Genomic DNA, 24,952 nt, shown 5'->3' on the forward strand with positions numbered 1-24,952 from the left:
GTGCTTTTTTTAAGGTTTTTTTATTTTATTTTTTTGACAACCTAAAATCAAAACCAGCAATATACAGCATTATTACACAGCATGGTTACAAGGGGCCAGATGAAATGGGAAGAGGGTTGCCAACACAACAATGCACCAGGAATGACCCCTAGTGACGATAGTGAGGGCTCCGAGATCGGGACCGTGAATGCCTAGAAAGGGCGGAAGGACAGGTCAAATTACAAGAGAAATGGCTGCATTTTTCTATCACACTTAAGCAGTTCCTTAGTTAATAAGCACTTAGAAAAGCCCTGCAATGTAGCAAGACACTACTGAGTGACCATGCCTCAAGTGTAGCCACAGGCAATGTCTTCTTTTGCATCTACAGTAACTTGTAAGGTTGTTAGGATAAAAATGGGGAATACCCCTACTACAGGTGTATCTCAGTTATTGAAACCTCTGACAAATAAGCTTTTGAAAAGAACAATTTAGAGAACTTTTTAAGCCTGCCCACCCAAAAACCCTTTCCTCATCTATCTCACCCAGCCTGCCCATTTCCTCTTCCTCTTCTATCTCACTAGAGGTTTCTTTAGCAGCATCTGCACTGGGAAACAGTGCTTAATGGAAACTTCGCCAACCTTATCCTTCTCAAATGTGCTGTAGAGGTGCAATTCCCGTAACTCCCAGAAAGAATAGGCTGGCTTAATACCTCAACTGACTCAAAAGAAAGTCAACTGAGAACATCCATCCACACTTCTCTGATGCAGAACAGTTATTTGGTAACAGGTCTGCTAGGCCTACCTGCTTCAGACAAATTGAATGGATTTTTAAAAAGCATTTTTACCTCCTTGAAGAGCTATATTCTCGACCTGCAAGACAAATGGGGGAACGTATTTTAAAAACTTTAAAATCCATCTCCAGAGTACATCCCATCCAATTCATATCTGCCTATTTTGCACCCAAAACACACAGACATCCCCCACACTCATGCTGAACACTATGCAAAAAGACTCCCCTCACTTGATCTGTACTATCCCAAATACCTTTATTTCTCTCTGCAATTTCTCTCCAAATAGCAACAGTAAGTGAGCCATTATCACTTCCTGATGCCATTTTGAGAGGGGTTGCAGAGGGAACTGGAGGTACAGTATTTGGGCTGGCTGGTGGGGAGGTTAGAGATCATGGAATTATTTGGCCTGAAGCCTGCATGCAACCCTCTCCCTACAAAGACACAGCGAGAAGGTTTTCTGAACTCCATCTCTACTGGAAGAGAGGCCCCTCCAGAAGGACAGTGAGTCCTGCAAGAGGGAAAGGGTGAGATTATCACAGTTCTGCCTGTGCGGGATTGCTGCCACCACTATTTCTCCTATGCTCTGTACACCACACAATACCCTTTCTCGGCACTAGGCACTCACTGTAACGTGGGGAAGGAGAGCGGCTCTGGCGGCTGTACTGTCGTTCCCATTCCTCCCGCTCCTTCTCCCGACGCTCGCGCTCTCTGTAAAGAGAAAAGATTGCAGGTCAGCAAAAGATGACCACTGGCTCATTCCCCCCCTCGCTGCATTTCCCACCACTCGACGTCGAGGGTAGAAGAAAACCACAAGAGGCATTACTTCATCCGGATCTTCCGAGCCATGGCACGCAACTCATCTTCTCGCTCCTGGAAGAGAGGAAAAGGTGCACTGGTCAGCAGAAGGACAACTGCCAAACATGACAGGAAATACCAACAATGACCAGTTATTCCCAGTTTGAAGCAAAAAGCTTAGCATTCTGCAGCAAGAGTACATTCTGCAGTGAGAATGTAGCAGTTCTGCAAATAAAATTACGCAGATCTGAATTCCTGGACTGCAGATTGCTTGGTAATAATATATTTTCATCAATAAAACAGCAGAGGCTAGAAGATCTTTCAGTTCCTGGTCCTCAGTGGACACTTGCACTCATATCCTGCTTGTGGGCTTCTCAAAGGTATCTGATTGATCACTGCAGGAAACATGATCACGATCCAAGCACAGCCCCACATATGCTTCATGTGCCTACTTCACATTGTATTTTCATCATAATGAGACATAACGTCTCCAATAGGTCACCAAGAGAGAAGAAAGTACAAACACAACCAGACCAGACTGTCTAATTCTTGCTTCAGTTGCCCAACCGCTCACTCCCTTGGTCTCCCATTACTAGCCACTGCAATTTGCATTCCAGCTGCATGCCAGTTTATTATAAAGTCGGCTCTCCATATCCACAGATTCAAGTTTAATTTGATTTTGCCATTTTATGTAAGAGACACCATTTTACTGCCTCATGTTACATAATAGGACTTTAGCATTTCATGGATTTTCATATCCATATAGGATATTCGCCAAACCTCAACGGATACTAAGAGCTCACTGTACTTGCAGAATACACCTTTCCAACTGCAGAATTCCATCCCTGCCAGTTACCTGTCTCTCATGTTCCTGCTGCATCATCTTCTCCTGGGCGGCTTTTTTATCTGCTTTAACTGAAGAGGCAGAGCGGTGAGATGAACCAAGTGTGACAGAACACAGAAAGGGAGAAGGAAAAAGGAGACCCTTGCTCTGAATCCCTCTTTCCCCACCACCCCAAGGATGCTTACACTGCCTGTTAAGTGCCTTTTGCATGCGCAGCTTCAGTTTCTCTTGTGGGGTCAGTTTTGGCTATAAGCAGAAGGGAAACAGAACAATGTTAAGAAATTCTGCCTCTTGGCTGGATCTCATCAAACTGGGATGTGGCCAGGTGCGTGTGAAGGAAATCAGGCCTTGAGAAAGACAAAACACACAAATGAGATGACTCATATACATATTGATCCAACACTGGAAGGGAGGACAGCAAGGTTGCTACCACCTAAACAAGCCTCCCCATGCCAGAAGGAATCCAGAAGGTTTCAAGTTCCAGAAGGCTCAGGAGCCACATCTTTCCTCAAAGGGGTCAGTCACCCCTTCAGTCATGAAGTCTACCTTCTTGATGCCTACAATTAATGAGGAATCCATTGGGGTCTATGGTTCTTTTGCCTGTAATAATCACAACCAAGCCCTTATTTCAGTGGCAGGTGTTTTGTTTTGTTTTCTAAAGGAGGCTTGCATGGAAGGCTGATGAGAGAACAAGAACTTGGCAGCAAAGCCAAGCAGTGTCAAACCAGGTTGAGCATTGAGCAGCCTTGGTATGAAGGAGAGGCAAATAACCCAAACATCTGAAGACCACTCCAGCCTTCCATATGGAACCAGTTTGATAAGTAGCTTCTTGCCTAGAATAAAATCATCTCCACCAGACAACCATTTTTTATAAAGTTCACTTTCCCTCTGTCAAGCCACGATGTCTCCTTCCCCCAGTTCCAAAAATGATCATATTGCAAGCAAGGTGACCAATAAAAATCTCCAACTAGTAACTCTTCAGTTTAGCTATGGAGCTGGATTAATCCTCATGAAGGTTTTTTGTACACACAAGTGCTGATTCCATTGGGAATCTCAATATTTTATTTTAAGGTTCTGGTAGTCATGATTGCTGAAATGGAGCTAAAAAAACCAGATACAAAAGAAATTAAGAGAATGTCAGACATTATCAGGTCAGACTCTCTTCTGAACGCCTGAAATGAAAACCTCCACAGGGAACACAAAATATGCTTGTGAAAACATGTACCAAAGATGCACTTAAAACAGGCCTAAGCGAGGTCTGGAAACATCTCAGGCGCTTGGTTTCATCAGCTTCTAAACATCTGTGCTTCACTGAAGAATTCGAGGCATTTTCAGACTCAATCAGGGCAGGATTCCAAAACTCTTGATGCTTTAACCTTAGAAACTTGGAATATTTCTCCAGCCCTCTGACTCACCATACATTTTCTGCCTTTGCTCAGTGTCAAATGAGATATCCGCTCCTGACCAAGAGCCCATGTCAAGATAAACAGCTGCAAAGATGGCCTTAGAATGAACCTATAACTTGGAAAAGTTCCTTTTTCAAACCACAAGCCTTGCTGGCTGTGGGAGTCTGGAAGCCTTATTTTCTTTTAAAAGGAACTTTTCCAGGCTCTTTCTGCTAACACTTTCCGGGATGTGGGCTTTCAAATGATGGAAATCCTTCTGTCCAACTGCCCCTATTTTTCTAGAGTAAAGCTGGGGCATGTAGCAAAGTACCTCAAAATATATCTAACCATTAAGAGGCCTAAGTGTCTGGGCAATCCCAATTTAAATGAACAGGATCTGAAGAAGGAAAGTTAAGAGAAAAAGGCAGACATCCTGATAGCAGTACACACAGGCGTAAGTTCACATTATGCCTGTGTATGTCTTTTTTTTTTTCCTTTTGGTTTCTGCAGAAGTTGGTACTTAAGAGGTGATATGATAGCCCTGTTTAAATATTTGAAGGGATGTCATATTGAGGAGGGAGCAAGCTTGTTTTCTGCTGCTCCAGAGAACAGGACCGGAGCAATGGATGTAAGCTGCAGGAAAAGAGATTCCACCTCAACATTAGGAGGAACTTCCTGACAGTAAGGGCTGTTCCACAGTGGAACAAACTCCCTCGGAGTGTAGTGGAGTCTCCCTCCCTGGAGATCTTTAAGCAGAGGCTGGATGGCCATCTGTCGGGGATGCTTTGATTTGGATTTCCTGCACGGCAGGGGATTGGACTGGATGGCCCTTGTGGTCTCTTCCAACTCTATGATTCCTTCCACCTTTTGCAATTATCCAACTGTTCCCTAGACTTACCATTTAGCCACTGCAGTCCCACTACAGCCAATCTGTGGCTGAGGAAGAACGGGGAGTGCATCAGAGACTCATATAGCTATGTCCTCATAGGCAGACACAGAATGCTTACATCATCCAGAAGAGCCAGAGTCTTCTGGAGGTCTCAGTAGATGATGCAATAATTTTGCATCTGTCTACAGAGACATAGCCAGACACTTCAATTCCTCCTTTCCATCAGCCACAAAATAGCTGGCCAGAGGGCTGCAGTGGCTCAACAGACAGTCAAGGGAGGTTGTGAGTCAACAGATGCTCTGCATGCAGCACTTCGACACTAAAATAAGCCATACAGGATCATGGCCATGATATAATAACGTGCTTTCAGTTATATCTTTTTTTACTCATATCATGAACCACTTGACTCCCAGACCTGGGAGAAAAGTGTAATGTAAATGAAATGAGTTAGTAAGTTAAGTGATCTGCCTTGAAACAACCCTCCTAAACTCAGTGCCCTCCAGGTCTGTTGGGTAACAGCTGCCACCAGTTTATCCAGCATGTCCACTGGCAATGCTGCTAGGATGATGGGAGCTATGGTCCAATGGATCTGCAAGGCACCAATCTGGAGAAGATTGTCTCAGAGTGGGTTGTGATATATTTGTAGAGAGAACGAGAGAAGTGTGGATTTGTTGGACTGTTTGTTCTGATGTCCTAAAATGGCGAGGTGTAATATTTTTCCACCCTGAGTCGTTGAAGAACTGAACGCTTTCAGCCCAACTCACCAAAAAAGCTGCTCGCTTTTACTGGCAATCTGACAAGATCCGCTGGAAATTGGCTACTTCTGCATTAGCCCTGGCCAAAGCAAGTCAGTGTTTTGGAAACACCTCCGTGCACAGCGTTTACTTGGATAAAGTGATCGCTGTAGATCATGAATCTGTGGTTTTGATTGCACTCACTGTTCCTGTTTACTGTTTGCTGATTATTTTTTTAACCTTACATGAGCCTGTTATGGTTTTTAGACTTGAACAAATACAAAAAAGAAAAGTTCTGCTAGACTTCACAGAAGCAAGCAGGCCAACTCTACATTTGTAGCAAATGCAGGTAACCAGAAACACAGCACAACTCCAAACACCCTGCAGCTGTGTCATGGTTTGAACTATAGCTAAGACCTGTGAGGGTTCCCTTGTTCACAAAAAGAGAACTGTTAGTAATCCAAAATCCCAAAAATGATATTTAAGAGTTGTGGTTCTGACATTGCAACTCTCATCAGAATTCAGTCAAGGAATTCCATGGTGTTTCACTTCTCTCCTACAGACAATTCCCACCCAAAGATTTAAAGTAAGGAAACAGTCCTGCTTACAGAATGTTTTGTTACAATCTCTTGATCTTATCTCTTTCAATCCCTCCCTTGGATACTGAAATAAGAGGTAAGGGAATCATTACTCCAGGACAACTTATGGAAAATCAAAGCCACTGCATTAGAACAGCCAAGTGTTCTCCATATAGATACTGTGTAGGACTGAACAGACTTAGTGGATGACTCATGGCAGGGACAACATGTCCCTGTTGGTTCTGCAGGACTTCTCAGTGGCTGTTGGTACATACTATTCCTATGGAACAGCTTGCTAGACTGAGACTTAGAGGCATGATGTCCTTTCCCAGATAAGCTTCAAGAAGGTGGCATTGAAGCTTTTTGTCCAGCAACATGGCCACTGGCCTATGATATCCCACCAAGTTCTCTCTTTCTCCCAAGCAATTCACTCGGAGAAGATATTTGGGGATTTGCAGTCCATGTCATTAATATAAGAAAATCCCCCAACTATTGCTTCATTCCAGAAAAGCCGTGCAGTTCCAAGGCAGCAATGGTCTGGGGGTGTGAGTAAACCAATAGGAACCTTTATCCAGGCAAGAGAGATGAACCCATGGTCAGTAGAGCTGAATTGGGAATAAAAGCTCATTAAGTACAAAACAGGATCAAACTCCCCATGAGAAAACAGGCATGCTATTTCCAGGACATGGCTTTGACACTGGCTAACCAGGAGTTGACTATGGCTCAGAACTGCACAGTTTAACTTGTCAGTTTAACCTGGTCCTAGAGCCATGAGGGCACATGCAAAGAGTCAGAGTGGAGCAACGCACTCTACATAGGGGAGTCTTGGGAAAGTGGTCAGAAACTACTACTGGGCTAGAACATAGCAGCCAAACTGTTCAGGAGGCTGCAAATAGTGAAAACACCATACATTCTTATTCAGATAATTCCAAGGGCTTCTAATACTTTTCCAACTGACTTGATTTAAACTTCTGGCGATTGCCTTTTAAGCCTGGGCACAAGCAGAGCCAAATAACTACTTTCTTCTATATGAACCCTCCTACGTGTCTCAGTATCTCTCAAAATATGTTTAGGCAGTGAGCCTTTTCACAGACTGCACCCATGGTTTGGAATCTCCCCCTGCCTCTGGACGGCCTGTCTGGAAGATGGCTAAAATCTTCCTTTTCAAGGATGGTTTTTAGTCAGGCACAGTGGTTCTTATTGGATTTGCTGGAAGTAGTGAATTGTTTTTAGAAGAAATCTTCTTGATAACTACTGAATGAAGTGATAGAGATGAATTCACTGATGGGCAAGCCCTTACAACAGCACAGGTTGGTATCAAGAGCAGAAAATGACACCACTCATCTCTTCCACAAGAATGCTTTAGAGGCTTTTTCACAACAGTTCACTCCTGAGTAAGGCCACAAGTGTGGCAAAGCCCATGGTTTTCATGTGGAAAATCCCACATTCAAATGCTCACCACCTCTGATCAAAGCAAGAGTGGGAGTCTGCGAGAGAGAGGGCTGTGTGATACCTCCATGAGTCCTTGGAGTGCTACATCCCATGCCAATTGTTTTTTTAAACTCCATTTTTTTGTAGTCAAATGCCTCCCAATATTTTTAGAGGCAATTTCACTATGCTTTCAGGGCCCTCTTAACAAAAGGAAGTGACCAGAAAACCCCCCTATTGTTCAAAAAGGTCTTTCCTGGGCTTAATATGGTCTTGAAAGGGGAGGTGAAAACATCTCCTCAAACTCCCAGAGGGCACTTTCAGCCATCTGGGGGCAAAATTTTCACAGCAGCAAGAACTTTGTTAAAATTAATTCCTAAGGAGAAAATTAGTAAAGAATTATATCAGAAAAGATCTAAATGAGCAACTTTTGCCTTGGGTTTTAGGCTTGCTTAAGAGAAATTTCTTCCAATGTACAAAACGCCACCACCCTTTAGCAATCCTGCAGTTACAGCCCAACATTAACACTGTTTTCTCTTGAAATCCAATCCCCCAATACCATGTAAAGACCAGATTTAAAGGTGGTTTTCAAGTTTAGAAGAACCATCAGCAGGTGGTTCCATCAGCAGCCTGACTATATTTCCATCCTTCATCTGAAGTAAGCAAGTACAGTCATCCAAACTCTAAAAACAAAAACACTCTTTTATGCATCACTATTGCTCCCCCGAGTCTTTTTCTGCACAGATGGGAATTAAAAGGTGAGGTTTAAATTCTTACTGACTTTGGCAGCTCCTGTCTCTTTACCACCAGGAGTTTCAGCCCTGGAAAGAAAGAGGGAAGAAAAGTCACAATAAAACACTAACAGCAAAGCAGATGCCTGCCTAATGACAGAACTGGGTATAGTTCCAGGCCTCTCCAAGAAGCAGACACTGACACACATTGACTGCAATGGTAAATGATGAAGCAATGGTCTAGAGCAGAGAAGTACCCCAGTCCTTTCACTCAGAGTCCAGCACCGCTTACAGCCAATGGCAGAAATGAGTCCCCAGATAATTTCTATCCAGACTTATCCCTCAGCTGGCAATCAAATCAAATCCCTTTTACTGGACATACTGAGAAAGCTGTACTGCCTGCCAAGGCCGACAGAAGACAGGCTCCCAAGGGTTATATAGTGCAGAAGCAAACAAAGAAAACCAAAGTGCCCCATCATGACCCATCTACCCACTAAATAGCAATGAGAACTGTGACAGAGAAAGAGTCAAACCCACCCCCTCCTCTCTTTTTCCAACCTCAAAGTGCAAAGTGGATGCAAAAAATATACAAGTTAGCCAATGCAGGTTAACTTCTTCCCATCACTGGACAACTGTCAGTGTTTGGCCATGACAAGGGAGGTGTTCACACAAGCCAAATACTACAGCCTCCTCCTTTCCTCACATCAAGGAGTCCTGATAACGCAGGGCCCATTCCCAAGTTCCAATGCAGTTTGTCCAGCACCAAATCAGCACCAAAGCCGCTGTATACCCTCTTGAAGTAGTTTTTTTTAAAATACCTTTTCCTCCAATTCTTCCAGAGGGATAGTAGGGGATTGTTTATAATAAATATCCCACTGTATCGCTCATCAATGCTTTAAGTCAAACCCTCTGAGGTCAGAACAAGATGACCAGCCATGTGTCCAAGGGTGGACACCTTGTGTTCAGCCTCAGAAAGGAGAAACCTTACAAGCAGATGTACCACCACTGGTTCAAGTAACAGGAGGATGCTCCTGGGTAAGAATACTCCAGGCTGCTCATAAGAGTATTCTTGCCACTGTGGACACAGCCAAATACTCCAAAAACTGGTGGTAGAGGTCCAGCTCTCTACAATCCACAATTCTCTACCACTCTGGAATGGAAGAGGGGTCCACTTCATTATAAAAGCAGTGGAACAACAGAGGAGGTATCCATCACAAGCTCACTTTTTCAGTTTTTCCCCTACAGCAGGGGAAGCCGCAGGCCTCAGCTGTTTCTCTCTCGCTGGAGATGCTGACCGACTACGGCTTCGCAATTCGCTATCGCTCCGACTGCTGCGGCTGCTGCTCCAGTGCCTCCCTCCTCTGCCACTGCTCCACCGATAACGTTCTCCAGACCGGGAATGGCTCCTGAGAAAGAGTGCCTTTTTATGTCAATTTACTTCCACTGATGCCCCCATAGCAAGAATCAGGATGACTGCTTTACAACTAAAACCTCCACTGTCATCTTCAACTATTTAGCTCTTATATGCAAGGAGCAATAATTTTGCCATTTTCTCCCTGCTATGGGAAGAAACAGCAGGTCTGCTCAGTTTTTGCCTTGTACTTGTAGCCTCAAAAGTGTTTCAGACAATCATTCTGTGCAGAAAATATATGTGGGTGTTTTTTGCACAAAGAAACTCAGTGTTTCCAAAAACACTTTTTGTGCAACATTGATGTTACTTTTGCAAATGTGCTCTTTTGCAGAAACCATGTTTTTTAAAAAAAAAATGGTATTTGTGCAAAAAATGCCAATTGGTTAAAAAAAAAGTGTTTTCCTGGAAACTGGAGCGAATATTACACAAAAATGTGGAGTTATCCAGAAAAATGCGGTTTTCATACAAAAAATTCATGTGCATTCCTACTCAAAATAATAATCCAAAACAGATCAGGATGTATGATTACTGGGCAAAACTAGGCATAAAAATTCTCAACTCTGTTATTCCTTCTATCCAGGTCTCCAAGATATTGAGTAACCAATTTTTCAGTCAGGCAACAAATAATGAGTATTAATTCCATCCAGTCCACTTACCTAGACCTCCGGCGGGAGCCATATCGCCAGCCCCTTTCTGTTGAATGTGACCTGGAGTGACGGTGGCCATCCCGCGAGCCTCCTGCTGAGTACCGCCTGGTCCTGCTACGGGAACGGGAGTACCTGTGGCTGCGTGAGTGGCCATAACGGCTGGCTCTGTGGTACCCACTGGCCCGGTGGGACCGTGAACTGGACCGTGAGCTAGAAGACGAAGAGGTCGATGACGTGGAGGATGAAGACGAGGTGGAGCGTCGTCTGCAAAAAGAGGAAAGACACAATGTTGGCTATTCACACAGAGGCCACAATGTCTAGAAAGTACAGGGGAAAGGGGGCTGAGAACACACATAAGGATATCCCAAGGTGGCCAAGACCCAGCCCAACTGATGGTTCCGTAGGTAGGGAAGGGTTTCTAAGTTAGCAGCCACAGCTGTGGAGTTTCAGGGAACTCAGATAAGTCCCATTCACATCCCCCCCTCCATCTTCAGTCTTCATCAAGCCCCAAAGTGGAGGCAGGAAGGCCAATGTCAGACACAGTCCAGCGCAGAAGGCAAGAGGGGCACTGGTTTATGGCAAGATCTCACTGCTAATTGCTTCAGTCCAGGACCAAGTGAATCACATTTATTCAATACTTGAGCAGACCAAATTCCTTTAGGAGAATGCACATTTAAAAAAAATCTGCTCAATTACCAAGGAAAGCTTATTCCAAAGTAAAAGGGTTGCCTGTTCTAAAGAAGTAAAAAAAAACCTGAGCACAGGAACAGGTTCACCCAAAAAGCTACACAATGGCTAAACTGTGAGGGCATCTGTTATTTGCTCCAAGCTCTTGAACAGAACAAGAGAAGACATCTTTAAAAGACTGTTTTATCACTATTCGTTTTGACAGCTGTGGTGTCTGCTTTACCACAGTATCAGTGATTTTATATTTTGGGTTTATACAACATAAGCACACCATGTGACAATTTGGTCTTAAAAAGGCAGCCAAAATAATATCATAACAATTGTCCTATGCAGGATTTGTATTAGACCAGTACATAGTTTTATATTTCAACTTGCAGTAAACCAGCATCCCAGGCCATGGGGGGAAAGGGCCCATTAAATTCAACATAGTTTTACAGGTCCTCTGACCTTCTAGCTTCCTTCACAATGAAGCTACACACTAGCTGCTTTCATTGGATAATGAGCAAGACAGGCCGGCTCCATTGGCACAGTCCATTCCCTGGTTGACCCCACCCACCTTGACACTGCACAGACCCTCACTTTCCCAGAATTCCACAGGAAAAGGGAAATTCATGTTTCCCTGGTTTTTCCTAACCGGACTCAGCAATGGAAGTTCCAGTTGGCTGGGGATTGGCCAACAACAGTGGCCAATGGATGTGCAGTTCCCCAATACAGTCAGGTCTGAGCATTCAGGGAGGATGGCGGAAAAGTAAGAAATCAACCTTTTGACCCCCGGATGGTCTCTGCTTTAAGGTTTGGGAAAGCGAGGCAGGCGCGAAAATTACCGACCGGGAGGAGGCGCTATGACCTGCCGCAGCGCTGCCCTGCTGCACTTGGCCGGAGCGTGCCTTGCCAAGGGAGGCGGCCTTCCTGGGGGCTCCTCCAGCTTGAGAGGCTGCTGCTTCCTCATCACTGCCCCCAAAACTGGTGATGAAAGTGATCTTCTCCTCGTGACCCGGGGAAGGCGAGCGAGAGCGAGAACGGGACTCCGACGTGGATTCAGAGGGTGAGCTGAGGGACAAAGGAAGAGCATCACTACTTGTCAGCCTTCAGTGTAGCATGGCTATTAATGGTTATTAAAAAAACAGTGACATGTTTGCAATTTACAAAGCAAGGCTGAACAGCTGGCAACTGTTACAACTTCGTTGTTAAGTGATCTAGAAGGGAAGACCTAATTGCTTATGAATATAAGTATTTTTCTAGATCAGACCAATACCTGCCTCGGTGCATATTCTTTGCAACAATCGGAATAGGTAGCAGGTAGGAAATTGTGGAAGGCTAGGGGGCTACATTAAACTCCCCTTGCAGCCCCCCCCAAAAAGAAAAGTCATTTTTTGCACCCAAATGCCATGCAAGGGCCATATTGCCACAATTTTTTGTCTCCCTTGGCCCTTTTTAGGGCCAGAAGAGGACTTTTTCTGCAACAGGAAGTGATCAGAAGTCCTTGTGTGTGTGTGTTTTTTTTAAAGGTGTTTGCCTGGGCATAAACGCATACATACACATATATATGCATTTGACAAGCACCTATATTTCATTGAATACCAATGAAAATCTGTACCACCCCACAGGATTGGTCTAAAGAAACACAAAGGAGTAACAGCTATATTCACTCACCGTTTGTAGGGATCGTAGGTGGGACTGTCTCTCCGAGCATAGCTGTAATGACAGAAGGTAATGAGGACAAAATTGGCATTACTGTAATTCTAGAATGACATCCCAAGGAAGCATTGCAAAAGCTTATGAGTGAACACAATCTTATAAGTACAATTCAAGGAGTACTAAGTGCTCTTAATCTAACTGCCTCTAGTCAAACATCTCTAGGCATTAATCCCCCAAGATTTTCAAGGAATGGGAGGTGAAACCACCATGTAAATCCCACTTAAGCACTCCAAAATCCTACTGAACTCTTCTGCCTCTCATTGCACATAAAGAAGCTGATGGCATACTGAGCAAAATACAACCAGGTTGACATCTAAGGCACCGAAATTGAAGAGTAAAATGATTATGGGATTTAGCTATTTAGCCTTCTCTATCATGCCAGGAGCCACAGTCACCAATGCTATGTATTGGTGGGCTGGTATACCACAACCCTAACCATCACAACTCCTTATTTGTGTGTTCCTGCAGGCACTTATAAGGATATGAAGAACCCAGCAGTGGAAGACAAGGCATCCACTGTGAGAAGAGGATGGTGTGGAACTATAAACACAAAAGAGAGATGAAGAAGAGCAGAAGGTGAATCAAGTCAGCTTGCAGGTCACTTGCTGAAGATAGCTGATCCAGAAAATCCAAGGCATTGCAATTTCTTTGCACATGCAGAATTTATTAGCTCTTAATGAAAAGATAACTAAGAACAAAGGGAAGATGTCTCCAGCAGCTCCACCAGGAAGTGGGGGTCCTCCAAGATGTCCTCCTCCTCCATCAGTAGAGAAGGATTAGTCTCAGATGCACCCCAACTCCTCTTGCAGCAGGGAAAATAAAAAAACGTCTGGCCTAATAACAGCCAGGTGAGTCCAATATCATGAAAGGGCTTACCTCGGAGGACTGATTTTCCTTCCTTTTAAGCGTTTTTCTCGGAATTCCCTCCTCTGTCGCCGAGAGCGGCGACCCTGGAAAAGAAAGCAAACCAAGGATATAAGAGAGATCACAATTTTAACACAGAGGCCCTAGAAGTTTCCTCACCTGAGTCTTCCTAGTCCTAAGAGAGACTATTCCACCTAGATCCTGAGACTCATCTCTCCACTCCCCAAATCCTATAAGCTAACTGGAGCCTCTTGGTACAGCTAGTCATAAATGCACTGAGTAAATGAGATAAACCCTTCGAAAATGAAAAAGAGTATGGCACAGCCCCCAAACATTTCTTACCGAGTACATGGCTTTTTCTTCCTCCAAGGCTTTGGCATGTTTAATAGCTTCTGCCTCCTCTTTGTCCTTCCGCAACATCCTTTTAGAGGAAAGGAAAGCAAGGGTTAAGGGAAGGGGTACAGGTAAAATGTTATTAGGACAGGTCTCTGGTATTTAAGTTTCATCATAGTTGAAGGGGGCTGTTTCTTTCTACTGGTGTAGTTTTAGTTGTGTCTTTAATTTTTTTGAAGTTATAATTTCAATTTTACTATTAGCCATGCTGTTAGTAGCAATGCAAGACAAAACTAACATGTGAATGAGCAAATGTAAAAGTCTCAATCACAGAATATTTACCTTGGCTGCCTGGTGGTAATATTTCAACTCTGTGCAAAAAGGCTTGCTCACTTAAACACCTTACTCATCCAAGTCCACCTCTTGTGCCAGCCAAATGTAGAGTTTAGAAAGCTGCATTTGTTTGCACTACAATAGTACCCAGATTCCCCAACCAAATTCTTCTAGGAAGACTATGCCCCCTGCCTAAGATGCCCTAGGTCAAAAGCTCCCCATCATTACTGAACAATGGACATGCCGATGGGAGTTGTAATCCAAAAATCCAGTGGGACACCTATACAGAAAGCATACCTATATCCAGTCTAATTCTATCCATCACAGAGGTTCTGTTTAGTCATCTTGACTGACACCACAAAGGCATAAGTGCCATTACGAACCAAAGCAAGCCTCTAATTGAGCATGCTGTTCCTACACACTGACCAATTAGATCAGCCTGGGAAGCCTACAAGCAGGACTATGATGGCCACAACACACTCCCATTTGCGTTTCCAAGTAACTGGTATTCGGAGACATATCGGCTTGATACTCGAGATAATACATAACCCTCCTGACTAGTACCCATTGACAGTCTTATCCTCTGTGCATTTCACTAATCCCCTTTCAAAGCCATCTAAATTGGTGACCATTGCTCTATCTTGTGCCAGCAAATTCCACAGTCTAACTATGTGCCATGTGAAGTACTTTCTTTGGTCTTTCCTAATCTCCTACCATTCAGCTTCATTGGATGACTCCCAAAATCTACTATTCTGAAACAGGGAGGGTGGGAAAAAAATCTCTCCACTACCCACTTCTCTATAGAAGTGTTCATAATTTTGATCAGCTCCTATTGCAGGCAAAGTGGGTCAACCTTTCAAGCGTTTCCACTCTTATCTTGGACAGCTGCAGGCATGTTTTGTTAAACTGATAACCACAAAAATACCTGCCTGCATGCTAGGAAACATAATCTACCACCCAAGCTGCTCACCACAAAAATGTGCCAAGGTGCAGAAGAGAAGGCTGAGCTTAAGTAGCTTGACAACCCTGACAACACAGACACCTTACCGGACAAAGTCTCCCTCGGCCATTCCATAGGTGGTTGCCTGCTTGTTCAGGTCAGCTACTTGTTCCTGGTTCAACTCATCTACGTCGACCTCAACATCTGCCAGTAATACAAGAGGCACCAATTGATCAGCATCCCTAAACAGGGATGAACAAATCTGGAGGGTCCAAGGCAACATCTTCTTTCACCACCACATACTTGCCACATTGACTCATCCTAGCAAAAATCAGTATTTCTAGGTCGCTTCCAGATTTCAAAACCAATTCCACTTTTTCCTGAGAAGTACAAGGCAAAACTGCTTAAAGGTATAGAGGAGGTTGGTTTAGAAGAGAATCACACCTCATAAAAGTGCAATTCTCCCATTCTGTGCAAATATAGTGGCAAAAAAACCCCCAACAACCCAACTTTGTGGGAGCAGTGTGATTTAAGTTCCTATTCCATATTTTTTCAGCACATTTCACCCAATCAACCAACATTATGCAACTTGGTGCCTCCCAGGAGTGACAGAATAAGATTTCTATCAACCCTAGCCAGTATAGGGCAACCATGGGTATAAATAAGGTACAAAATGGAAGCAGGAAGGTGGTAGTGACAGAAGAGCCATTAGCCAAGGAGATTCACAAGCAATCCTATATGTATTTATTCAGAGGTAAACCATACTGGATTCAAGAGGAGTGTACTTCAGAATTGCATCTTCAGTGACAAAAGAACAGCTATCACAGATCAGAATGGCAAAAAAATGACTGGGGAGAAAAAAACAGCAGCAAGAGCAGCAGGTAATTCCTTACTTGGTGGAAAGGGCTCACAACCCAAGGAAGCTGGCCATGTCCTTTCCCCACCCCCTGAACATTTCCAGGGCCCACCATTCCTATCCTTTGCATTGCACTCAGCAGACTATAGAGCCAGAAATGGTACACCAAACTAAGATCTGCTGTCACACCCATGACTTCATAAAAGCCCAATGCCAGACAGCAGTGGTTTCTTGAAGGCGTACCAATATCAGGAATGACTTCATCCTCATCTGTGTTGCTATCTTCCTCAGAGTCTTCCTCCTCAGGTCGTTTCTCAGATGGGTTCTCAAGCTCAGCCACTGTGCTGTCCTCATATGTGTAACCAATCGAGGCTTTTTTCTCTGCTAGCCTGGTGGAGAAAAACAACAACAACAACTAATCATTAATGACATGCTGGTTGGTATCTTCAGGAGACTATCCTATCTGACGGATAGTTGCTTGTATAAATGACAGAGACTCACTCTTCTGAGGTTTTCATCTCCACCACCAGGTAAAACAAACTGAAACTGATTTTAAAATTTCCATCTCTTGTAGCCCTATCTAAACATCTAGAAGGAAAGATCATTGGTTCTAGGGACAGTTTTCACATTGTTTTAATCTCATCCCCCAGATGGGTTCGAATACAACTTCCATCAGCCAAAGGTGACATGGCCACTATTCCTCCTCTTTTAAAAACATGGGTCCCCCTGGCCATTTGGACCATGCATTCTGTTTCCAAGGCCACTCAGTCCTGCTTGACTGATCCCAAAGTCTGCCCCATTCAGAACACTCACTTCTTTTTTTCATCCTCATTTGGTTTTTGGAGGCCCCCATACAGCTCATCGATGTAGATCTGATAGAGGCACTGCTCTTCTGAGACTATGAAACAGGTGGAGACAAAAGTCGTCAGAACTTTGAAAGCTTGTTTTAGCATAATATAAGCAACTACAAGGAAAAATACAGCAACATCTCCCACTCCTCACTGTTGTCTTCAATAGCATTTACATTTCTATACTGCTTCATGGTAAACTCAGCATTCTCTAAGTGGTTTACAATCTGTAAGCCAATTACCCCCAACAAGATGCGTACTCATTTTACCAACCTTCATTCCAATTCCTACTGATATAATGACCAGATCCTGGGGGAAAACCTTCTTTTGACTGTTACTCCCATAACCCTAACCTCTTCCAACCAGCATGGCCAATTGCCATGCTGGCACAGGATTGTGGGAGATTTTTTAAAAAAAGAAAATTCTGAGTTCAGACACTGACTCTGTTTTTGGGGAACTGTTGCTCTCGATGGTATTTTGTCTGGTTTGTCCACCCACCTTGAAATGGATTGAATATGGTCTTGCTTCCATGGGTTATTCCCTATTCCCGCCAAAGGGGTCGATTGCTTCAGCATTTGAGGGCATTAAATTCTAAGCCCTTCCTTGATTTTTTTAATCCGGGGAAAAGGCACAGGGCAATGATCTCCCAATCACAGGAACAGTCTGACACTGTCTGTCTCCTTACATTCCTACCCTCAAGCTTGCCTCTGTGAAGCTGACAAGAGAGCAAATTCAGTTGAACTGTTAACCTCTGGTTAACAGGTAAAGAAAGTGGGGTTGGGAGTTGGGGACTTGGATGTAAAAATTTTGCCTGCTTGACCAAAGGTGCAGTGATGATGTCAAGTCCAGCAGGACATCAAAGTTCAGAAACTCAGTCTCAATAGTAAAAATTCAGAAGCCTTTATTAAGAAACGATGGATCCAGTCTGGTGATGTTCATTGTCAGAACGTTATAACCACATAATTAAATTACACAAAATTCAAACTTCAGGTGGGCTTAATTCTTATTTGTTAAAATTAATAAATATATTTCTCTTTCCTTTCCCACACCACCCCTTTATCTTTCTCATTACAGCCAGATGCTTTCTTACAAATGACCATGAATGCATTTGCTTTCTTTCCTGACTTATCTCAGCACCTCAGCTCAGTTTTAAAACATTCCTAAAACATACAATCACTATTACATTATTACAACCACTATTACTACATTGTGGCAGGACAAAAGCATATGCAACTCCTGACAGATAACTTCCATGCTAAACCCAGAAGATCCACTCTTCCCTGAGCAGGCTCTCTGCACTCTACACCAGCACAAGAAAAATGAATGGGAACTTACTGCCAGCAAAGTCGTTTTGCACCAAACCTCTATACCTTTCATAGTTGCACTTCCTTTCATCAGATTCCTGTTCTGGGGAGCTGTGAATGTAAGGGGTGACAATTAGTTTTAAAACTCCCTGTTTTTATTTTTAGTACTCATGGGCATGAAATGTTCTCCAAAAAGCATGCACAAAGTTACCAAAAACAAAGCTCCAGCATTCAGGAGATAAATGTCTTTCCATCTCTTCTTTCTCTGTGATCATGTTTTCCACCACTTCTTCCTCAACCACAAACCCATGATTCTTTCCACTGTTTTCTCTTACAGAAAAACTCTAATTCTAAGCTTCTAAGACTAGGTCTACCTGCTTACCCAGTTTTTTGTGGGGAGTTTTAAAACCTTTCAGATGTGAAAAGTTGTTCTTCATTCAACAAGCTGTTCTGAGTCTTCCCTTACTTTCCAAAGCATAATGTAAAGGAACACAGAAAGCAGGCCAAGAAAGATTCAAGTCCATCTACTACAGTGCTCACTACGCCAATGGCGAAATTTCTCTATGCGAAGTGGAGGCTGAGAGAGTGCGACTTGCCCAATGTCATCCAGTGGGTTTCCATGGCCAAGCAGGGAATTTAACCCAGGTCTCCAGAGTCATAGTCTGAGACTCTAACCACTATACCACATTGGTTCTCTATACAATATTATACTAGCCTAATTTCACCAGAAGTACACTAGTAATCCTGCACAGTAATTTAATGACAGCGACACTGATTGTGCAAATCTGCAGGGCACCTTGGACCTCACCTAACCCAAGAAAATGGACCCTACAATTTCATTTAATACACAGCAGTGTATCACTCCCAGGCAAAATACATATTGGGGGAGAGTTTGTCATTAGTCAAGCCTAGTTGTTAAAGCTCACTTCCTGGTTTTCAGCCTCCAGTTAATCATTTTACTTTGCAAAAGAAATCAGAAATTGAACATCTCAAGATCGAAATATAAAAGAAAACCTTACATTGGGTTCAGCAGTGGAGGAGTATACATGGGGATGTAGTCCAGGTGAGCTCGTACATCAAAGCGGTCAATCATGTTGTTGGTATCCCCCTGCCATGGCATCCTGCAAGAAACAGTGAGGAGCGAGGTGAGAATATACCACACATATGCAATTCCTCCTCACTTCTATCAGGCTTGTTTTTCAATTTGCCAGCACAGAGCAGAAAACTACTTACATATTCACAGGGCTTTCAGCCGCAAGAGCCACAGCAGAATCTAGATGGACCTTGCACGCACGGCCATGGACCTGCAAGAATTGGGCTGGATCCTTTTTCTGGAAGTGAAGTATGACAGATGCAGCTGTTTTATATCAAGTCAGACAACAGATCTCTCTAAGGCAGTATTATCCACACTTTTTGGCAGTGACGCTCAAGAGTATCAGAACATCCTCACCAACACTACCTAGAAATGCTTGGAACCTTTTTGTATACAAACCTACAAATTCATAGCAACGCCGATCCCCTGTTAAGCCCCAGTAAAGTGGTTTATTGCAAAAGCTACTCCTTCTGAGTATCTCCCACATTCTCAGAATTGGGGGGCAGAGGCAGATAAAAAGGAAGAGAACTACAAAGTCACACCCTCAATGGAATGAGCTCATCTACATGGAAGGACTTCCACTGACACTCTTTTCTTTTACGTTACAGCCATCCCCAATACACAATGCCACTTTTATCCAAAGAACCCAGCCTCTGAATTAAGATCTGCAATGGCCCTTCTATGAGTCCCACAACTGGAGGTAGATAGGAGCTACCAGGCAAGACTTTTCTTGTAGTGGTAGCCAAACTGTAGGAGTCTTTCCAGACATGGGATAAGATTAAGCAACCATATATACTTGAAGTCTACAAGTTTATGTCCAAACGTTGACCCCAAAATCCCAGGTCGCCTTATTTACAAGTCAGTATGGTAATGTGATAATAGCATTTTCAGATTTCCCCATGAGGTGGGGAGATACGTTTCTTTTTCTCTTAGGACAAGCAGAAAGAGTTCTGGGTGACTGATTGATGTTAAAGAAACAGAGTCCTCTCCCATCCTGTTGGTTGCGGCTGTGTGGGGAGTCAAGGGTGAAACCAAAGTTAAAACACTGAAGCAAAAAGCCTCAATTAGCATAAGACAGGCATAAGACATTGTCAGCTCTTCTCCAGATCACAGTTCACAAGGAAAGCACTCACTATCTTTTCATAATATTCTCGTCGACGTTCGGCTCGCTTCTTGTAATCCACCATCATCCCACGGAGCTTCCGCTCATGCTTTCTGGCTTCGTGCCACATCCTGCCCTTCTCCAAGCTGTTCAGGAGCAGAAGAGAAACACACGCATAGGCACAAGAGGAAAAAGTCAAAACTGACTTCTCTCCCACACAGAGAGAATGCATTCCCACAGAACTCTGGTTACTGGCAATGTTAGGGACTTCACTAAGCACTTACCTGAAGGAGTAGCAAAGAGACCAACCATTATCAAAGCTTGTGCCCAGGATACACTGTTGTGTCACAGGAACTAATAGACCCTTGTGTACCCTCATTACCCTACTAGGCTACTGCATGAGTTTCTATATAATTTCCTCAAATCAGCAGGAAAGCCAAATTACAAATATAAATTTTAAAACATGCAAAGTTAAAGATATAGCAGAATCAACTGTTTTAAGAGGATGCTACTTGTGCAAGGCATTTTGTGCTTGCCCTCTTCCAACAAGATTATGAGACCCATGCAGAAATAAAATGGTTGGGGAGGGAAGGACACTCATTGAGAAGCCAATGACTGTTTGACACAAAACAGCAGTTGCAAGTCCAGGCACATGTAACCAATACTCACTGAGAGCAGAAACGTAGGAGGTTTCAAAAAAGAATGATCTTGTTTTCACCAAGCACAGCCCATGAAGACATCGAAGACCTTCTCTGCTTTGTCATGAAAGCTGTACCCTAAAAAGAAGTGAAATGAGGATGGGTTAAGCATACAACCTTTAATCTGAAAGGTGAGGAGGCCAACTGGCATCTCCTTCCTCCTGATCTGGACATGGCAATATTCTGCCACCATATATATAATACCACATTTTTATAAAGGTAAAAGCAGATGTTTGGGTGCAGATGTATTTGTAAATTAGGGAGGGACAACATTTAGGTTTCAAAAAATCCTTTCCTATCCGAAAGCATCAGCGTTGTTATGGAAGCAGATGCCCCATTAATCCAAAAACATCATTTTGGAGCTTCTATATGCCAACGTAATTAAGGAATGCTCTTCTCTTATTAAAAAAAATTAGCCTACCTAATTCATCCAAGAGGAGGAAAAACGACAAGGAATCCTTACCTTTGCAGAGTTATTCTATGAACTCCCTCCTTCAAAATATTTGCCATAGGCTAGGCAGCAATTAGCTTTCCCTATAACGGGAAAGGGGAGCCCCAACTACCCTCTCCGAGAAAGCGGACCACTGCCAACCCAGTCCATTGCTGCCGCTACCACATTTTTCACATCTAAGCCATAGGGAGGCATAGCATGGCAAAAACATAGAAGAGCCCCGTTTCGTTTTTTGAAATCCTTATTTCAAAAGCACTACAAGCCCCTTTTTATCCAAGCAAGCTTTCAACATGGAAATCACACATCTTTTATTTTTAGATTATTCTTAAGCCATTTCTTTTTAATCTGGATGATTCATGTGCTTAACGTCCTCCACCAACGAACCACTGCAGCGGAAGAAGGCACTGTACAATCTCCAACGTTCACACCATAAAATATGAGGCTGCCTGGGATTTTTACCAGGAGAGAATCTGTACTCGGTCTCCATCTTGCTGAATTTCTCATCTCAAACTGCAAGGAGGGACAGGGAGGTTACTGTATTAGAGCTTTGCTTAGACTGGATTGTCTAAGTAAGCTCAGTAGGTGAACCAGAATGCTTGCAAAAACCGTCTTGCTATCTGCAAGCAAAATGAGCATGGAAACACACAGTCAGCATTAACAGAGTCATGGGTACCTTCTGGTTTTTGCTGACAAAATGAAACTGCAGGTCTGAAGGAACGCGGCTTCCTTATCACCAGTTCAGACTCCTTTTAAAGTAAGGAAATTGTCTTTGTCCCAGGTTTATTTACAGGTTTGTAAATCCTCCAAAATGCAACAGAACTCTTTAGGGGTTTTTGCTATTAACTACCATGGCTATCCCACTAGAAGGTGGACCACAGGCTGCCATGGAAAGGCCCTAGCAAAGGGTGAGTAAGGGCCAAAACAAACTGCATTAACATTCTGTCTTGAGACCATTTTAACTGACCTGGCTCAGTGTTAGGGGATTTTGGGAACTGTAGTGTGTTGTGGTACTAGAGCTTTCTAACGGAGAAGGCTCAATGTCTCACAAAACTACAGTTCCCAGAATTCCCTAGCACTGAGCCAGGGCAATTAAAGCGGCCTCAGACTCAAACTGGATTACTTCTGCAGTGTGTTTTGGCCGTATCTAATGAAAGGGAGGAAGAAATAAGAACAGAAATATCACATCCCACGCAAGGAAGTCCAAAAAAGTAAACCATTGACTCTGGAACTAGAATTGGAGAAGCAGCGAAGGAAGAGGAGGGAATGAAATCACTTCCCACAAAACAATGCTCTTGAAAGAGTTTGCAGAACAGAGCCAGTTAATGCTGTCATTGTTAAACACAACATTTTGAGTACTGTAATACTGCATAGAAATAACTATGGCAGTGTTAACCAGGGAAACATACAATTAGTGGGATTATTACATGTAACAGTCATCATCCTGCTAGAGACACGTCTGCATGTAAGTGTGGATTATGCATGTCCCTTTCTGGGGTCTTTTCTCATCCTTGGCAGCTGTCAAATCCAAGCAATGGCTGCAGACTATGGAAGGGAAGGGGAAAATGGCAACTGAAACCATTAGCATATATATGGCCTCTCTGGGCTCCCAGGTGAAGGAAAAGGAGGCTGCCTGCCATCCACCATCGTACCTTCATTTCTTTTCCTCTAATGAACTAAGAACGGCTGCTCCTTCATGGTCTGAATCGCCTCTCCTTCTCTCCCATCCCCACTTGGCTTAAACCATGGTTTAACCCAAACAGGTTAGAATCATGGTTTGCAGCAACCTGGTTTAAACCACCCAACCCTGATATATGCACAGCTATGTATCACTCTCTCTGTGTGTATAAAAATCAATGTTTAAGAGTAGCTTTTTTGTAGTCATTTGACTTAAATCATGGTTTGTAGAAACCATTTCGATCATGGTTTGTAGCAACCTGGTTTAAACTAACCAACCAACCCTGACATATACATACACTATCATATATACACACACACACACACAAAGAGAGAGGTTATTAATACAGTATATATACACATACAATGCATCCTTGCCTTATGTGGGGATCCATTCTGGACCCCTCTGCGTAAGGCAAATCGCACATATGCTCGAACCCCATTGAAAAGCAATGGGGCTTGTGCATGGGGTGCATGCCACTGTTTTCCCGTTGTGCGTCTTTCAGCATAAGCTGAAAGCTGCGTCAAAGGCGCCTGCGTATGACACAGGCACACTGTATACACACACATAGAGCTACATATACACACACACACACATAGAGCTATTAATACAGTTTATTATATATATATATATATATATATATATATACACATATTTATACACATACACACACATATATTTTATATACATATACACACATACACAGAGCTATATACATATTTATACATTATATGTACATATATATATATATAGACATATACACACACATGCATAGAGCTATTAATACAGTGTTTTTATATATATATATATATATATATATATATACACACACGCACACACACACATATACATCCACAGAGCTATATACATAGTTATACTTACACACAGAGGTATTAATATAGCTTTATACACAAACATACACAGAGCTATTAATACATATATATATATATATATACGTACATATACATATACATATATACACACAGAGATAGACACACACACACTCTCTCTCTCAACGCAGATGCCCAGCCATCCTCAGGCGATCCACCCTCCCCGGCTCTCCTGCCGCCCTCCATTCACCTTCCTCTCCTCCTCCGCTTCCTTCGGCGACCGACCCGCCTCTATGCAGCCTGAGAGGACGCTCAAGCCTCGCCCTCCTCCCTTCAAGCCGCAGCCCCCTGGACCGGAAGCGGAAGCGACGGACAGAGCATAGAGTTTAGGAACGCGAGGCGGAGAGAGAGAGAGAGACCGCCAGGCCCGGGCTGACGTGTGCGTGTGATCCTATTGGTCCGAGGTGTCCACGTGACCGCCCGCGCACCAACCAATCACTACCGGCCTCCTCCTTTAATCCAAGGAATCTGTCACCTGTAATTGTCTGAGCAGCGAGGGGGCCTCTAGCGGTGAGTTGTGGAAGCGCAACGCAGCGCAGCAAAAACTTTTGGCGCATGCGCAGAGGAGACCCAGCCAATCCCAATTGACAGATGCTTAGCTAGTTCCAGTGTGTATCAGGATCAGGGACCATTCATTTGCAATGGAATGGGGCAGAATGGAAACAGGGATGATAGTTCTTTCCAACCCACTCCCCTAAAGGCACCGGATCCAGTCTGATCTTGGAAGCTAAGCAGGGTCAGCCCTGGTTAGCAATTGGATGGGAGACCGCCAACCAACACCAGGCCCTGGAGGCTATGCATTCCAGAGGCAAAACGACCTCTGAGTATTCCTGGTCTAAGAAGGCTGCATCCACACTGCAGAAATAACCCGGTTTGGCACCGCTTTACGTATCATGGCTCAAGGCTATGGAATTCTGGGAGTTGGAGTTTGTTGTGGGGCCCAGTGGACCCCACAACAAACTCCTACTC

At 43.6% G+C, this 24,952-nt stretch overlaps 1 protein-coding gene across 2 annotated transcripts; it reads right to left on the minus strand.

Moving 5' to 3' along the window:
* Window positions 1-5: 5 nt before the first annotated feature.
* CLASRP (CLK4 associating serine/arginine rich protein) lies at window positions 6-24,297 on the minus strand. 2 transcript variants are annotated; one of them, XM_089479458.1, is made up of 22 exons: window positions 24,174-24,290; window positions 20,939-21,045; window positions 20,301-20,415; window positions 19,308-19,405; window positions 19,094-19,195; window positions 18,106-18,185; window positions 16,736-16,820; window positions 16,166-16,311; window positions 15,174-15,270; window positions 13,803-13,881; window positions 13,473-13,546; window positions 12,552-12,593; window positions 11,727-11,948; window positions 10,221-10,475; window positions 9,377-9,559; window positions 8,204-8,243; window positions 2,594-2,654; window positions 2,421-2,479; window positions 1,593-1,639; window positions 1,395-1,477; window positions 824-848; window positions 6-191 (listed from the first exon to the last, which is right to left on the minus strand). In XM_089479458.1, exons 3-22 carry the CDS (start codon window positions 20,397-20,399, stop codon window positions 149-151), a joined length of 1,920 nt encoding a protein of 639 aa, XP_089335584.1. In that variant the 5' UTR covers window positions 20,400-20,415; window positions 20,939-21,045; window positions 24,174-24,290; the 3' UTR covers window positions 6-148. The 2 variants fall into 2 exon arrangements, 1 of the variants encoding a protein (XP_089335584.1); XR_016271913.1 differs by lacking the exons at window positions 6-191; window positions 824-848; window positions 1,395-1,477 and having other exon boundaries at window positions 1,609-1,639; window positions 8,200-8,243; window positions 24,174-24,297.
* Window positions 24,298-24,952: the final 655 nt, after the last annotated feature.

Source organism: Sceloporus occidentalis, unplaced genomic scaffold (genome assembly GCF_023333645.1).
Source record: "Sceloporus occidentalis isolate IW3139 unplaced genomic scaffold, rSceOcc1.0.p SCAF_13, whole genome shotgun sequence".
NCBI classification, from domain to species: domain Eukaryota; kingdom Metazoa; phylum Chordata; class Lepidosauria; order Squamata; family Phrynosomatidae; genus Sceloporus; species Sceloporus occidentalis.

Bases quoted from the DNA above. Each gene is read 5' to 3' on its own strand.
- CLASRP (XM_089479458.1), bottom strand. From the start codon at position 20,399: ATGTGGCACGAAGCCAGAAAGCATGAGCGGAAGCTCCGTGGGATGATG. The intron at 16,821-18,105 runs GTAAGTTCCCAT...CCTGTTTCATAG, and splicing joins GCAAAACGACTTTGCTGGCA to TCTCAGAAGAGCAGTGCCTC. The intron at 10,476-11,726 runs GTCGGTAATTTT...CTCTTTTTGCAG, and splicing joins GGTCATAGCGCCTCCTCCCG to ACGACGCTCCACCTCGTCTT.